General features: G+C 38.9%; 3 protein-coding genes across 3 annotated transcripts; 1 reads left to right on the top strand and 2 right to left on the bottom strand.

Moving 5' to 3' along the window:
• The first annotated feature begins 447 nt into the window (after positions 1–447).
• Positions 448–3,486, top strand: LOC140800118 (potassium transporter 26-like). Its single transcript, XM_073154781.1, has 8 exons — positions 448–642; positions 744–966; positions 1,017–1,307; positions 1,592–1,642; positions 1,736–1,996; positions 2,081–2,133; positions 2,207–2,576; positions 2,672–3,486. Exons 1-8 carry the CDS (start codon positions 448–450, stop codon positions 3,484–3,486), a joined length of 2,259 nt encoding a protein of 752 aa, XP_073010882.1.
• Positions 3,487–3,678: 192 nt separating this feature from the next.
• On the bottom strand, positions 3,679–6,279 carry LOC140799822 (uncharacterized). Its single transcript, XM_073154298.1, has 3 exons — positions 5,671–6,279; positions 5,052–5,281; positions 3,679–4,336 (listed from the first exon to the last, which is right to left on the bottom strand). Exons 1-3 carry the CDS (start codon positions 6,026–6,028, stop codon positions 4,058–4,060), a joined length of 867 nt encoding a protein of 288 aa, XP_073010399.1. The 5' UTR covers positions 6,029–6,279; the 3' UTR covers positions 3,679–4,057.
• Positions 6,280–7,060: 781 nt separating this feature from the next.
• Positions 7,061–13,422, bottom strand: LOC140799821 (uncharacterized). The gene is made up of 8 exons (XM_073154297.1): positions 12,943–13,422; positions 12,463–12,572; positions 10,607–10,663; positions 10,200–10,499; positions 8,858–9,105; positions 8,446–8,752; positions 8,096–8,369; positions 7,061–7,548 (listed from the first exon to the last, which is right to left on the bottom strand). Exons 1-8 carry the CDS (start codon positions 13,357–13,359, stop codon positions 7,294–7,296), a joined length of 1,968 nt encoding a protein of 655 aa, XP_073010398.1. The 5' UTR covers positions 13,360–13,422; the 3' UTR covers positions 7,061–7,293.
• Positions 13,423–14,393: the final 971 nt, after the last annotated feature.

The raw sequence follows: 14,393 nt of genomic DNA, 5'->3' as shown, positions 1-14,393 counted from the left end.
GATATTATTTAAAATAATAAAAAAATGAAAATATGATAAGAAACTTATTATATTTAGAACTCCTCCTCTCATTATTATTATTATTATTATTTAAATCTTCTTCTTTTTCTCTCTATCTTTTCTTTTATCTTTTGGGCGTTTTTCTCTCTTTTGGATATACAATACCGAATCCCTCTCTCTCATAAAGTCTGCCGGGTTTATTTTACTCTAACTTAACCCTCCTTTTTGTATATCTAAAAAGAATAACAGAGTCATAATAAGATGGGACTCTAATCTATCTTTTTTGTTTAAGCTTTTAATTTAATGTAACAGAATCCTATAAGAAAAAAAGAACTAAATATCTAATTATATATCTAATTTCGTTTTATAAATATTGGATCGTCACAACTCTTCCATCCTCTGTTTGATCTCTCTCCACGTTCCAGAGATTAATCTACATTCTAAGAGATGGAAGGCGAAGAGGCGAGAGACGAGACGGTCATAGAAGTCGGCACTGAGATCACCAGGGACGTAGAAGTCGGCAATGATACCGCCCATGACAAAGAAAACCCAGAGGTCCCGTCCGTTGCGGAGGAGAGCAATACCACCCAAAGAAATCTTAGCTTCGGCTCTGCTTACAAGATGCCACAACGTACACCCATGGTATGTTACAAAACCTTTTTGAATCTTTCTGTCTTAACTTTTTTAAGGAGAAAAAAAGTTGAGTAATACTGCATGGAGATGTAAGTAGGCTTGGTTTGCAGAAATTTACTACAATGCAAAATCTATTGCTGGGTTATCAATCTCTCGGGGTCGTCTATGGGGATATCGGGACGTCGCCACTGTATGTCTTCTCCTCCATTACCTTGCCAAACCTTGGGGAGACTGATATATTGGGCGTAATGAGTTTGATCTTCTGGACGTTAACGATGATGGCTCTCGTCAAGTACGTGTTCATCGTCTTGCGCGCCGACGACCACGGAGAAGGTGAAGTTATTTAGAACGCCTTTTCGATCTGCTGAAAAGATTTAGATCAGTTTTAACCATCTTCTCTCAACTTTGTGTACAACTAATGGGTATAGGTGGGACTTTTGCTCTGTACTCTATCCTTCGCCAGCGTATAAATTTCAAGGGCAAGATGATTATGCCACTCACGAGGTTGGAGTCAGATCATAACTTGAAGTTTCACAGTAAACGCAGAAGACTACAATCCCAGGCACAGAGATTTCTGGAAGGGAGCTCAAAAGCGCAGACTATGATTACCTATGTAGTGTTGCTTGGTACTTGCATGTTGATCGGTGATGGAGCCCTCACCCCTGCAATCTCAGGTACTCTCACTATTCAAATTGTGTTCATATCTTATTATAAATAGCAGAGCTATCTCCGAATGCAGCATAAAACTTGATAGTTATTATATTATCACCAAAAGGTATTGTTTCCCTTTTGAAGGTACAATAATATATTCTTACATGTGCTTTTATATATATGTCGATAGATATATTCTTACATGTGCTTTTATATATATGCTTAGAGATATGCCTTGTAGTTTTGCTCTGTTTCCTTTTTGTTTTGTTTTAATAATTGTATCCTAATTCTTTCGTGCCTTCAATAGTTCTTTCTGCAGTCCAAGGAATCCAATCAAGATCGTCAAAGATAACGCAAGGTAAGCACGGGTTCATCTTAAATTTTCCATGAATTTCTTTTTGTTCTTTTACCAAATATCTGTGATTGATACAAAGAAGCATGATTGTTGCAGAGCATGTTGTCATTTTATCTGTGATCATTCTTTTCATTCTCTTCCTGTTTGAGAGACTTGGCACAAGTAAAGTTGGCTTCGCTTTCTCCCCGGTCATGCTGCTATGGTTTAGTTCAACTGCAGCAATTGGACTATACAATATCATCAAGTGGTACCCAACAATCTTTAAGGCAGTTTCACCTCATTACATCTACTTATTCTTTGCAAAAAACAAAAGACAAGGTTGGGAGCTCCTTGGTGCAATTATATTATGCATAACAGGTCAGTTTTTTTTTACTTTCTCCAGTTGCTATGTAAAGATGTAAGGCTTCATAAATTGTTAATGACCTTTAAAATGTCAAGCAGGCGCCGAAGCGATGTTTGCTGATCTAGGCCACTTCAACAAGAGAGCAATTCAGGTAAATTGGTGCCTGATCATCTTTTAAAACCTGTGAAAGGTTGAGCTGAACTTTGGAATTTTTTATGTTACAGTTGGCTTTCTCTACCGTGGTCTATCCGTCGCTGCTTCTTGGATATGCCGGTCAAGCAGCGTATATGATTAAGAACCCTGGCGACCTCAGCAAAGGATTTTATAGCACTATGCCAGAACCTATATTTTGGCCAATGTTTGTGATAGCAACCTTAGCTGCTGTTGTTGCTAGCCAGTCATTGATATCTGCAAGCTTCTCCATCATTAGGCAATCGATGGCGCTAGGTTGTTTCCCGCGAGTGACTATGATTCACACCTCAGATAAATACGAGGGACAAGTCTACTCTCCTGAAGTGAATTACTTCCTGATGATCCTGTGCATCTTAATCACAGTTGGCTTCAAGGGTGGCCCAGAAATTGGACAGGCATATGGTGAGTAACCAATATAGTTTTAACCCAAAAGATTTCTCTCCTTTGTTGATTGACACTTATAAACTGATTTGATGGATTAATATTGTTTTGCGCAGGAGTGGCAGTGATTTGGGTTATGCTGATTACCACATTCCTGATGACTGTAGTAATGACTGTTATTTGGGAAACCAACATCATCCTTATAGCCCTGTTCTTCCTAGTGTTTATCGGGATTGAAGGTACGTATATGACATCACTGCTGAACAAGATAGCAGAAGGTGGATGGGTGCCTTTCGCGATCTCAGCCATCTTCGTCGCAATCACACTGTCTTGGACTTACGGGAGGAGCAAGAAGAGCGCGTACGAAGCCAGCAAGAAGATGAAAAGGCAAGAATTCGACCAGTTGGTGGCGAGAAGCAGTCGAGTACCAGGTGCCTGCTTCTTCTGCACTGATCTGATCAATGGCGTTCCACCTATCGTGCGACACTACGTGCAGCACATAGGAAGTCTTCGCCAAGTAATGGTGTTCATCACTGTTAGAATTCTCCCAGTTAGATCTGTCCTCCCTAGCGAACGCTTCCTTGTCGCCAAACTGGGTCCCAATGGTGTGTATAGATGCCTAGTTCAATATGGTTACATGGACAGCCACAACATGGGAGGCGATGAGTATGCGGAGTCGGTCATCGCCGCGCTAGAAGAGATAGCTACAGATGCTGTAGAAGTTGAGATGCTGCACTCGGCATTGGACAGTGGAGCAATCTTTGTGCTGGGGAGGATCATCTTAAAGATGGATAAAAAGCATGGCTGGTTTAAGCACTTCGCCGTGGATAACTTGTATAGGTTCTTGCAGAAGAACTTCAGGTCTAATGTTGCTACGCTGCGAATCCCACCGGGGAAAATTTTGCAAGTCGGAATGTTATACGAGATCTGAGGAGGAGGGGCTGATAAGATACTTTCCATTGAATCACATTGGTATTATCCATTGAATCACGTATGGCCTTTTTTCTTCTTCTTCTTCTTGTAAATAAATATTAACTCATGCAATAGTACTTTATAAATTGTGATATATCTTCCTATGCATAATATCTGGGAATAATTCCCAACTCACCCAACAAAAGAAAAAGAAAAAAGAAGAGCACTATTGCATACATTTAGTGTTCCCAGGATAAAGTTAAGACAGGAAATTAAGCAAACATTGTGAAATGACCTTGGTACAGGATTTTCAGATTGCAGAAACTAATCAATCAGTAAATCACACTTCTATCTTACGAACAGAAAATTACTGACAGCCTTTGCGAGATAGAAAAACAGTAGCAGCAATAGCTACTCAAAGTTATGATAAAAAAATTCAAATGAATTGAATGTTTTGATCTAAAATTTATTGTTGAGTTTCGATCTGTCTTCCACACTAGTACTGCATATGGTTGCGTTCACCTTCGGAGTTGCATGAATTCCAACCCCCAACTTATTAATAGTTTAGGAGTCACGAGCAGACATAACGATCAAAGAGAAGAGAAAAGGGGGAGACCTGGTAAGGTGACTCCCGCATCGACAATAAAAATGTTTCCTGACACATACTCTGATGCGTCGTGAATCAGATAGCGAACAACCGATGTCAATGCTGGATCAGATGTGCCAAATGTTCTCAGTGGAACAGTTCTCTCAGCAACGTTGTTAATCCATTGCTTTTCCATAAGCCCAGAAGTTATCTCGGACTTGAACAGTCCAGGTGCGATAGAGTTGACTCTGATGTTATGTTCTCCCAGCTCCAAGGCCATTATCTGTAGCGCAATTGCCAATCTATTTAGCTTCAATACTAATGAAAAAAAATTTAATACGAAAGGAAACATATGACATAAGCATATTTTTTTTTAATACTTATGATGCGGGTAGATTTAAACTACAAAGATAAACACCGGTCAGCAGGTAAGTCAGAACTCAGAAACAACACCAGGAGATGATGAAAAAAGATCTTTAAATATTTACAAACTTATTGGAAAATTTTGAAACTATTTGCAAAGCAAGTGGACATGAGATTAAGCAACTCCTAATCATCTGCTTTGCTGGTTGCAGACATCAGACAAGGATGGCAGCATATGCCTAACCTTGAGTGAACAATTATGAGATACGTATGTACCGAACTATAAGAAACCAGGACATAATCAAGGACAAAGACAACTACTAGCGTCTCAAAGAAAAATCAATTTGCCCAAGGCACCGGAGAACTTTTAAGCTTGGCAGGTAAGGTTATTCATCAAAATGTTTCACATAACTCAAGAAGACCAATATTGCTCCCCCCCCCCCCCCAAAAAAAAACAAAAACTCAAGAAGACCAACCATGCCAAAGGATGGAAAGGATGGCTTTAGCAAAAGACGCGTTACTAAACATTTAATACTTAGTTATCCTAGAAGATATATAGAACATAGCACCCATGTCAGGTAGAAATTAGAAAGTCCAAAAAATAATCTTTTGCTATTAGATTAGAGAGACAATACCTTGGTGATGGAATTGACAGCTCCTTTTGATGCAGTATATGCAACTCCTCCCGGTAACTGTCCACGATTAATACCACCAATAGATGAAATGTTGATAACGGATCCTTTCAGTTTTTCATCACGCATGCGTCTGCACACATGCTTGGTTACTAGCCATAGTCCAGTTAGATTTGTTCTAATTAATCTATTCCATTCATCTTCAGTCCAATCAAGTGTGGAATAAACACCGCCTGAAATATGCACCGTAAGATAATCAGAGTCATAGATGGAACACATATGAATAGATCAACTGACTGTGGGCAGCCTAAATGGCACTGGAAGTGTAAATCACAATAGTAAAAAAGAGATTTTTACCAAGAAATAATGGACAACTCTTTTCTTTAAAAGGACAAAGGTCCAATTGCTCCAGTAATCCAGTTTCAATCGAGCATTGATAGCAATGTTTTATAGATTTAATCGTTGTTAACAAAATTTGTTGCGAGATTAAAAAATAAACGATAACGACCCCACTTCCGTAATTTTTTAACCACGGTCTACTGGAGAACCACAGTAAAATAAATCATCAAATAACCAACTATTAGCCTATTCGAAAAATCCAAGTGAATCAAGATTGTCTCACCTCGCACCCCGGCGTTGTTTACCAATGCATCGATCCTCCCGAACGCATCCCACGCCTTCCCCACAGACGCTTCGATCTCTGATTCCTTCCCGCTCACGTCAAGCTCTATCGCAACCGATCGGACGGCCGACGTTTCCCGATGATCCGCATCCGCTGCCGACGACGACGACGATCCCCCGCCATTGATCTCCTCGCAGAGGGATCGGAGGAGATCCTTCCTCCGCGCCGCCGCCACGATCCGGCAACCGGCACGTGCCAGGTCGAGGCAGAACTCGCGGCCGATGCCGGAGGAGGCGCCGGTAACCATGACGACCTTCCCCTCCAAGGTCTTCCATGGTGCTACCGTTGGTTTCTCCATTATGGGCGATCCGGGCTTTACGGAATTCCGGAGTCTCTTGCGATGCGAGGGAGAGAAGGGAGAGGAATGGGTGAAAGAAGAGAGCCGAGGTTCAAGGATGGGGCTTTAAAAATAGTAGGAGCCGTGTGATCGGTGGGAAGTAGGGGGTATTTTTTCTTCCTAATTCCGTGGTTGCCATTTCTGGGTTGGGTACAAAATAATTTAATATTTAATTGGGTATCGCCACGTCAGTGATGGTTCATTGCTTTGACGCACGCGTCAAAGTCTCAGTCCGATAGTTTGATGAACTCACGAGACTATTTTTAATATTTGATGACCATGACCCTGGCCGTGAGAAGTTGTCTCGAGGTCATCGGTCATCGCTCTTCTAGTAGTTCTGGGTTATAATATGGTTTTAGGTAAAGGAAGTAGCATGGTAATGGTGGTTTTCAGGTGAAACACGTTATACGTGTATTGAGACCCAGGAATAGACCGACGGTCCGATCAGTTCACAACTCAGGCACATGAATGTTGTAGTTAGCAAAATAGTCTGGGTACACAGTTTTGAGATGTACGTCCAATTTATGTTTTCCCCATAAGATCTTTGTAGCGTTGTAAAAGTTTTAACTCCACGGGAATGGATTTGATCTGAGTGGCTTATTATGTGAACAAGATCTCAAGACCAAACCAAGCGGAAGATTTCTGTCAGGATCACATACACCAACAAGTATGACCTATGCATTTTTATAGAATGTCAGTCCAAACCCAACCTACCAAATCAATTTCCTACTTGTTTCCTCTTTCTGAAATAGCATTAATGTCAGGTTCTTATCAAGTGTGATCCCATTGCTCTTTTCAAATGGAAATTCAGTCGTAATCTCGACATGCCACTTATTGCTCAAGTCAGGAAATAATTTTTCATTTATTGCATACCAGCAACTAAAGAGCATTCAATCAAAATATCCAGCTGTAACTCACTGCAGTTCTAATATATGTTTCATGTAAATCAAGAATTAGTCACTAAAATTTCGGGCATGAATACGTCCTTCAGGCTTATAAAATTAATCAGCAACTTCCCATGCCTTGCATAGAAGATGCAAGTATTCATAAAATTAGCCGTGTTTCAAACACCAACTGTCATACTTCTAGGGCCAAGACTGAGGAATTGATATACTTCTAGTACCTATAATAAACTATTTCTTTTCTTTTTTTTTTATTGTGAAAACAAAACTCCAAAAACATGCTTGGATTTACAAGATAAAACAGGGAGGGCAGCAGTTGACTACTCAAGAAGAGCAAGACAGCATGCACACGCCCGGCCTATAGGCCCATGCAGGTGGCAATCTTGCATACTTCTCCATTCCAGGCTGTTCATCATATGGATGCTCCATGACTTTCAATAGCCGACGAACTTCTTCATAATCACCTTGTTCGGCACAATCAATAGCACTTTGACAGAGATAATTCCGGAGGATGTATTTTGGATTAACAGAGTTCATCGCAGCTTTCCTTTTGTCATCTAGAATGCCACTTGAGACCAGCTTCACAATGAACAAACATAGGAGAGAATAAGCCCAGCATATAATAGACACTAAATTGCATGTTGGTGTCTCCTAAATGAGAGGTATGGTGCTTCTAACTAAACAAAGAATCGTCAAACATCTTAAATACACAAAAAAAAAATGCAAGATCTCGGGAATTTGCTTTTTGGATAACATATTTATAAGCAAAATTTTGTGGCTATGCCTATGATCAAATAGATGCAGCCAAAGATGAATCATGAAAATATGTTTGTCTATATAATCGTCATGCTGCGTTTGAAAGGACGAGCAAGTAAACAGCAGCTACAAGCACATATATAGTGGGAGAAGTTTTAAAATGAGAAGTTTGTATACCAATTTAAAATTTCCACACAACTTTCAAGCAAATACAGAAGATCAAAAAACATAAAGGAAATGAAAAACAATATTAGTAAGATCTACTATATAGTGGGAGAAAGTATAATACAAACGTGGTTAAAGCCTTCATTCTCATGGAAAGTAACTATAGGAGAAAAGATTGCCAAAAAGCAGGTGGCACGTACTCTACCTCTTCAATGTAGATCTGCAACCAACTACACCATGCTTCTTTTCTTTCCTTCCCAATATCTAACAGAGCAGCCTTAAGTGGAACAAGGAGCTCATTTTCTGGAATTTTGGGGTCTGCTTTAATATTTGAAAGCAATCGAAAGAAATTTGTGTAGTCAACTTTGTCAACAGCCATGTTGTTGAGAAGCGTACTAATTAACTGTTTATTGTACTTAGTTAGACCAAGCTTTCTGGTCATTATAGATTGATACTCATCCATGAACTTGGTTCCATACCTGCAACAGATTAAAAAACAAGAATAATTATTTTCCATCAAACACATTATAAAAATGCAGAAGAAGCTATCATTACCTTTCCATGGCATAGTCTGCCTCTTCTTTGCTGATAAGTTTGGCAGCAGATAAAGTTGCAGTAAATTGTGCAATATTCCATAAGCCAACATCTGGCTGGTTGGCAAAGCAATACCTCCGTCCTGGAAGATCTGTCGTATTTGGAGTGTAACTGGGGTCAAATGCATCCAAGAAGCCAAAAGGTCCATAATCAATAGTTAAGCCCAAAACACTCATGTTGTCAGTGTTGAGCACGCCATGGGTGAAACCCACCCCCTGCCACCTGGCTACCAAGGAAGCAGTACGCTCCGCTACCTCAACAGACCAAGCTGATGGAGTCCAAATAACACAAAAAACATGATTTTATAGGCATTTGCTTCTATTATATTTAAGAAAGAGGAAAATGCATAAATAGCATATACGTGAGATCTTACCTGCATACTTGTTGGAAGTCAAATCAATTGCTAAAGAGCCACCTTCACCAGCCTCGAAAGATAAGCTCTCGCTCTTCGTGATATTCTCAAGATGGGAAAAGTGATGTCGAATTGTATAGTCAGCCAGAACACGAACAATATCAAGATCTTCCTTGCCTCTAGAGGCGTGTATCTGGTATGAACCAAACCGTAGAAAGGATTGTGAAACCCGGCAAACAATTGCACCTGGTTCCTCCTTTGAATTGCCACTGTGAATATCATAAAGAATGATCATCATTTATTCAAAACATTTCTGATCCATAAACTCGAGAGAGAGAGAGAGGGGGGGGGGAATAACAAAAGGACAGTACAAATAGATGGATTATGATCTGAAACATCAGGTAACAACTTGGAAGCAACAGGGATCTTGTATCACACATAACTAAGCTGCAATATAATAGGAGATAACACATAATCAACACTCAAGGGGAAGGACAGCGACCCATCTTGAGAATCAAGCAGTGGGTTGGCAGTAAAGGAACCAATTGAGAGTCAAAGGATTGGCAGCCTGATGACAAAATGATGACTGATGTTTTACCTATCTCCTATTAAATCAACGAATAGAAATGAAATTGTCCCATCATGACAGTGAGACAAGTATCAAGAGCATACAGCATTCTACTTGTGCACATTTTCATTGAAAATGAAGTTAATGCATCTACAAATTAGTCTAATCATATTTTTCCATAACTTAACATGAGATAGGAATTAGTCAATACATGGTAGACACCAAATCAAATATCACTTTCAAGATACAGATGTACGAATATTCCTTTCAGCTAGTTAATCAAAAGGTAGGACCACCCTGTAATTTTATAATTTGCAAGAACATAGAGCCGTCACCCTGATGGAATCACAGTACAGTAAAAGAATACAAAATTACTCCTTTTCTTCACCAACTCTTCAATTTTATGTTATTAACAACTGTCCACACAACTGATGATTATCAGCAACAGATGATTTACCAAGAATGTGACATCTGAAATTAACCAAATCTAAATCATTTGTACAACACTTCTTGCCATATATCAGCCAGGTCTCTAGACTATACTATTCAACTTGTCACACTACCACAAAATATTGGGGAAAGTGTCCAAAGAAAATTCGATATACAATCGTCTAAAGCCCCCTATAATCTGTTTTTCTTATCTACATATTGTATTACTAATTCAGATGAAATAAGCTAGACAAGCTAGAAGTAGAATGCCTAAGAATACATCCTGAACCAACATATAAATAGACAGTCACTTGCAGACACATAGATAGATGTAGCCGTATGCAATTGATAATTTTGATGACATACTCATAAAACATGTCTCGGACGACATATTTTCCAGTTGTGACTAGACAAAGGGCACGAGTTGTAGGAATACCCAGTCCATTCATTGCTTCGCTGCATAAAAATTCGCGAATGCTACTTCGTAAAACAGCAAGGCCATCTGCAAATCGGCTGTATGGAGTCTTCCCAGCACCCTTGAGTTGCAATTCCCACCTTTCACCTTGAGAATTTAGAAACTCACCAAGAGTTATTGCACGGCCATCCCCCAGCTGACCAGCCCACACACCAAACTGATGTCCGCCATAGCATTGGGCATAGGGCATCCTGCAAATGCTTGTAAGCACTGTTAAAACACTGTAGAAAAGCAGCAGCAGCAATGAATATTGAAGGTATAGACATTTAATAAGAATACTGATACAGCTTGAACTTACCCTCCAACCAAAGGCATTGCTCCAGAGAATAATAGCGGGAAATCTTGTCTTTCAAATCTGAGAAGTCACAGACACATGGATATCAAGGCCAACTCAGATAGATTGCTGTCCAAAAGACACTATTAAAACAAGGGCGCAATGGCCAACAATTTGAATATCATTTGGAGAGAGAATCCAGCCCATAAAACAGAGACTGTATTGCATGATGTGCATTTCAATACCACCCTTATTTGGCCTTCCATACTTTGAATTGTACATAAGTCACTAATGAGTTATTCTTTAAGCACTAAACATAGTAAAACTTCAGTTTCCATATTGAGGAAACAATTTTGACTTCCTCTAGAAATTGTCTAATTATCCAATTTTGTAGTCACAAGCTCTTCATAATTAAATAGGGGCTCTTCCACTAGGCATTTTTTTAAGATAAATATCAGTTTTCATTTGTCTACTCCATCCATGCTGCATTCACACCTTGACAAATTTTTTATTGGCTGGCCCAATATGATGAGCATAAATTTCAATTAGTGAGGTAGTGATCTCTTCATTCCTTTTTAAAGTTTTCACCACAAAAGCTTTGCTCTGGTTACCAAGCTATATGTAAGCCTCCTTATCAACGCCTCTTACCCGCTGTTGAAAGACATAAAATCAAGTATACTGTACAGGCAGAATTTTAGAAAGAAAATACAGATAAAACGCATAAAGAATATAAAGGTGTATGAGTGCTATGACTAGAAAGGATAGAATAAGAAATAATAATAGGACTATTTGGCTACATGTATCTAGAAAAATTGCATCTACACTTATAAAATATAATATATGATTAGTTTTTTATTTGTAGAACCCAGGAAATATCCTTTTCAATAGCTAGAATGGGCTCACGTAAGGCATCGTGACATCCACTTCAATTAAGTGGGTGTCAAGACACATTATCTCAACCTTTAATTAAAAGAAAAGATGAAAGATATGGAACTTTTGTTTACATTGATTTCTCATTAACATTATAGATATTGTATCTTAAAACGCATGAAACCAAATGGTCCCAATATATAAAATAAATTAGGATATAGCACTCATTGTAGAAAAAAAAAAGTGAAAATAGATTATGGCAGTTTGGACTTTGGACCTGTCCATAGACCATCATCAAGTGGATGAATGGTTTCATTCAAATAGTAGCCATTCAAAAGGAGGAGAAAACCAATGCATAAAAGAAATTAGTACGAGAAGACATGATAGCACTTGGTCAGAGCAAGTCTTTGTGTTAAACAGAGATGAGTGGAGAAGAATCGACATGGTTTGCTCCAAATACTTGTTCTCTTCAGCGTATAAAAAAGTGATACGCTTTCTTGGGACAACCCTGGTAAGGAGAACTATTGATCCAGAGACAATTAGTAGGAAGCCAGTAACTTTTACTGTTTTACATAGTATATAGAGAAATGTTAAGAAAGAAGGGTAAGTGGGGAACAAACTTAATAATCTATGATCATTAATTAGAAATTTTGTTAAGTCATGTATCATGATCATTAGAACTGTTTTTCCTTTTTCCAGTTTTCACATAAAGTAAGTCATATAACCTATATGGAAAAAAAATATTTAAAGATAGAGAGATAGAAATTGAATTCTTTAAGTTTCATTCCCGCAATGAAAGTGAAGAAACTTCAAAGCTAGAAATTGAATGCTTTAAATTTCATTCGAACAATGAAAGCGAAGAAACTTCGAAGCTATTTAATGTCTTTTATCACCCAAAAATATACTATTTGAACTTTGAAACATAAAAGAAATGTCAAACTCGTAAGACAGCATTGAATTTGATGAAAAGCTGAAACGAATTAACAATTACGAGAAGAAAAGCTACTTACTCTTTGTAATCCAAATCAAGCAAGTTGGCAACAGACTCTGACCAGGCTACGAGCTGAGGATTTTCCACTTCAGCCGATGGAGACACTTTTGTGTAACAGGCATGCAGCACCTGAAAAATCAAATAACCTCATTTTTTTCACTAATGAAACAAAAGTATCAAGAGGATCACCATTCTATCAAAGTCAAAGTTACATGGCGTAGCTTTTTATAGCAAGCGAACAAATACTTTTTATTATTTTTTTCCTTTATAGATGAAACAATTCCGAGAGCATTAATTTATAGTTTTAAATTGTGTGCAGAGTAGAAAGTGAGTTTTGCAAGAACCCTCGAGAGTAAGAGTGCTATTCATGACCTAGATCCATCATATGTACCTTTCGGTAGAATAATCGACAAATAACAGCAGAAGCGTACCAAATCTACTATTAGCCGTATGGCCAAATTCATAGGACTCGGATGTAGGAAAACTAGGAAATAGATACCTCTCTCGGCATCTTATCCGTTCTTGGATCGCCCGGCAGTTCCCTCACAAACGAGTGGTCCCAATTCAATTCCTCGAGGGTCAAACTAACCCTCTCCTCTCGGAGACTCCCATCTCCAAGTCTGCTGGCGTCAGCCGCAGCCGTAACCGGAGAATCGGCGGCCGTAGATTCCATCGGAGCGACGCCGGAGATCCGTTCTCCAGCCGCGAAACCGGCTCGGCTCAGCCGATGGATAGGAGATCGGCACCAATCGGACGGTAAGAGAAGCGTCGGCGATCGGAATCTCCGGAGGGAGGAGAGAGGAGGAGATAGTGAGACTGGATTGGAGAAGGAGAGGAGAGGAAGGAGGGTTTTGGAGAGAGCAGTGGAAGAGGGGAAGCGGAGGGAAGGCAGAGAGGAGAGATGAAGCAACATCATCGCTCTCTTTCTATTAGGTTCGAGTCGAGTTCGCTCGTGTGACAACTGACGAGGGGGATTGCGTGGGATTTGTGGAATTATTGGACCGCTTCTAGCCATGTGAGATGTGAGGAGTTTAGGCTCGTCGTGGCGCCTCACGTGCCGAGAGTTTGCTAGTGGATTATCCGATCTTGTACTAGGTCCATCTATCATTCAACCACAGCTTAAAGCTAATCTTTTTTCTCTCTCTCTCTCTCTTTTTCTCTTTTCTAATAGATTTGGCTAATCATAAATTACATCTGATTGACCTTCTTAATAAACAATTTTAAAAAACTCAAATCATATGCATATAACAGTAATCAAAATCATAATTTTTATTATGTGCTAACAGAGAGTCAGCTACTAAGCTATATTGGTGGCATGTGCTAGTCTCATCTTGCTTGGACTTGGTTGTTAGTGCAAGTAGTATTCTTCTATCTCAGCCGTCTATTAAATCAAATTAGCTTAGATATAGCTGTCTATATATGAGAAATATATTGTGTATGTCAGTTACAGTAACAATAAGCATTGATACCTAGAGAAGTTGGTTAGGAGTTTCTCGATCTTGTTCGAGACAACTTGGTAACTCCAACCACACTAGTCGAATCAAACTTACCACATAAATTTAAAGTCCTAATAGATATAACAACTCTTTTTCTCAAAGAGAAAAAAAAAAATTTACTGATTATTTTACAATTTAATTATAGTTCATCTTTTATTAATATAATGAGCTTTAGTGTTTATTGTATGCGTAAATTATACACAATTTATTATAACAAAATATATACAACTAAATTTTAAATTTTAATCTTATCAATAAAAAAAATTAATTAGAATTAAACTACAAAATCCCCGTGCGAAGTTAGACTATCTTCCAAGTCTGGTTTTTTAAAAAATCTCTTTTAAAATTTTATTCCCACGTCTTTGTCTCGCTTTCGCGAACCATTACCGCGCTCCCCTCTCTCTGCGAGATTGCGCCTTTTCCCCCTCCATTTACTTTCTCCTCCCTAACGTTT

This window comes from Typha latifolia, chromosome 13 (genome assembly GCF_019914945.1).
Source record: "Typha latifolia isolate L0001 chromosome 13, TyphaL0001v2, whole genome shotgun sequence".
In the NCBI taxonomy this organism is placed as follows: domain Eukaryota; kingdom Viridiplantae; phylum Streptophyta; class Magnoliopsida; order Poales; family Typhaceae; genus Typha; species Typha latifolia.
Note: the sequence above shows the minus strand (reverse complement) of the source record. Positions and strands in the feature narration are given on the sequence as shown.

Excerpts from the sequence above, each read along its gene's own strand:
- LOC140800118 (XM_073154781.1), top strand. The coding sequence starts at position 448 with ATGGAAGGCGAAGAGGCGAGAGACGAGACGGTCATAGAAGTCGGCACT. Across the intron at positions 643-743 it reads TGCCACAACGTACACCCATG|AAATTTACTACAATGCAAAA; the intron begins GTATGTTACAAA and ends CTTGGTTTGCAG. Across the intron at positions 2,577-2,671 it reads AGAAATTGGACAGGCATATG|GAGTGGCAGTGATTTGGGTT; the intron begins GTGAGTAACCAA and ends TGTTTTGCGCAG.
- LOC140799822 (XM_073154298.1), bottom strand. The coding sequence starts at position 6,028 with ATGGAGAAACCAACGGTAGCACCATGGAAGACCTTGGAGGGGAAGGTC. Across the intron at positions 5,282-5,670 it reads AAACAACGCCGGGGTGCGAG|GCGGTGTTTATTCCACACTT; the intron begins GTGAGACAATCT and ends TGCATATTTCAG. Across the intron at positions 4,337-5,051 it reads CTGTCAATTCCATCACCAAG|ATAATGGCCTTGGAGCTGGG; the intron begins GTATTGTCTCTC and ends ATTGCGCTACAG.
- LOC140799821 (XM_073154297.1), bottom strand. The coding sequence starts at position 13,359 with ATGATGTTGCTTCATCTCTCCTCTCTGCCTTCCCTCCGCTTCCCCTCT. Across the intron at positions 10,500-10,606 it reads GCAATGCCTTTGGTTGGAGG|GATGCCCTATGCCCAATGCT; the intron begins GTAAGTTCAAGC and ends AAGCATTTGCAG. Across the intron at positions 8,753-8,857 it reads GACTTCCAACAAGTATGCAG|CTTGGTCTGTTGAGGTAGCG; the intron begins GTAAGATCTCAC and ends GGACTCCATCAG.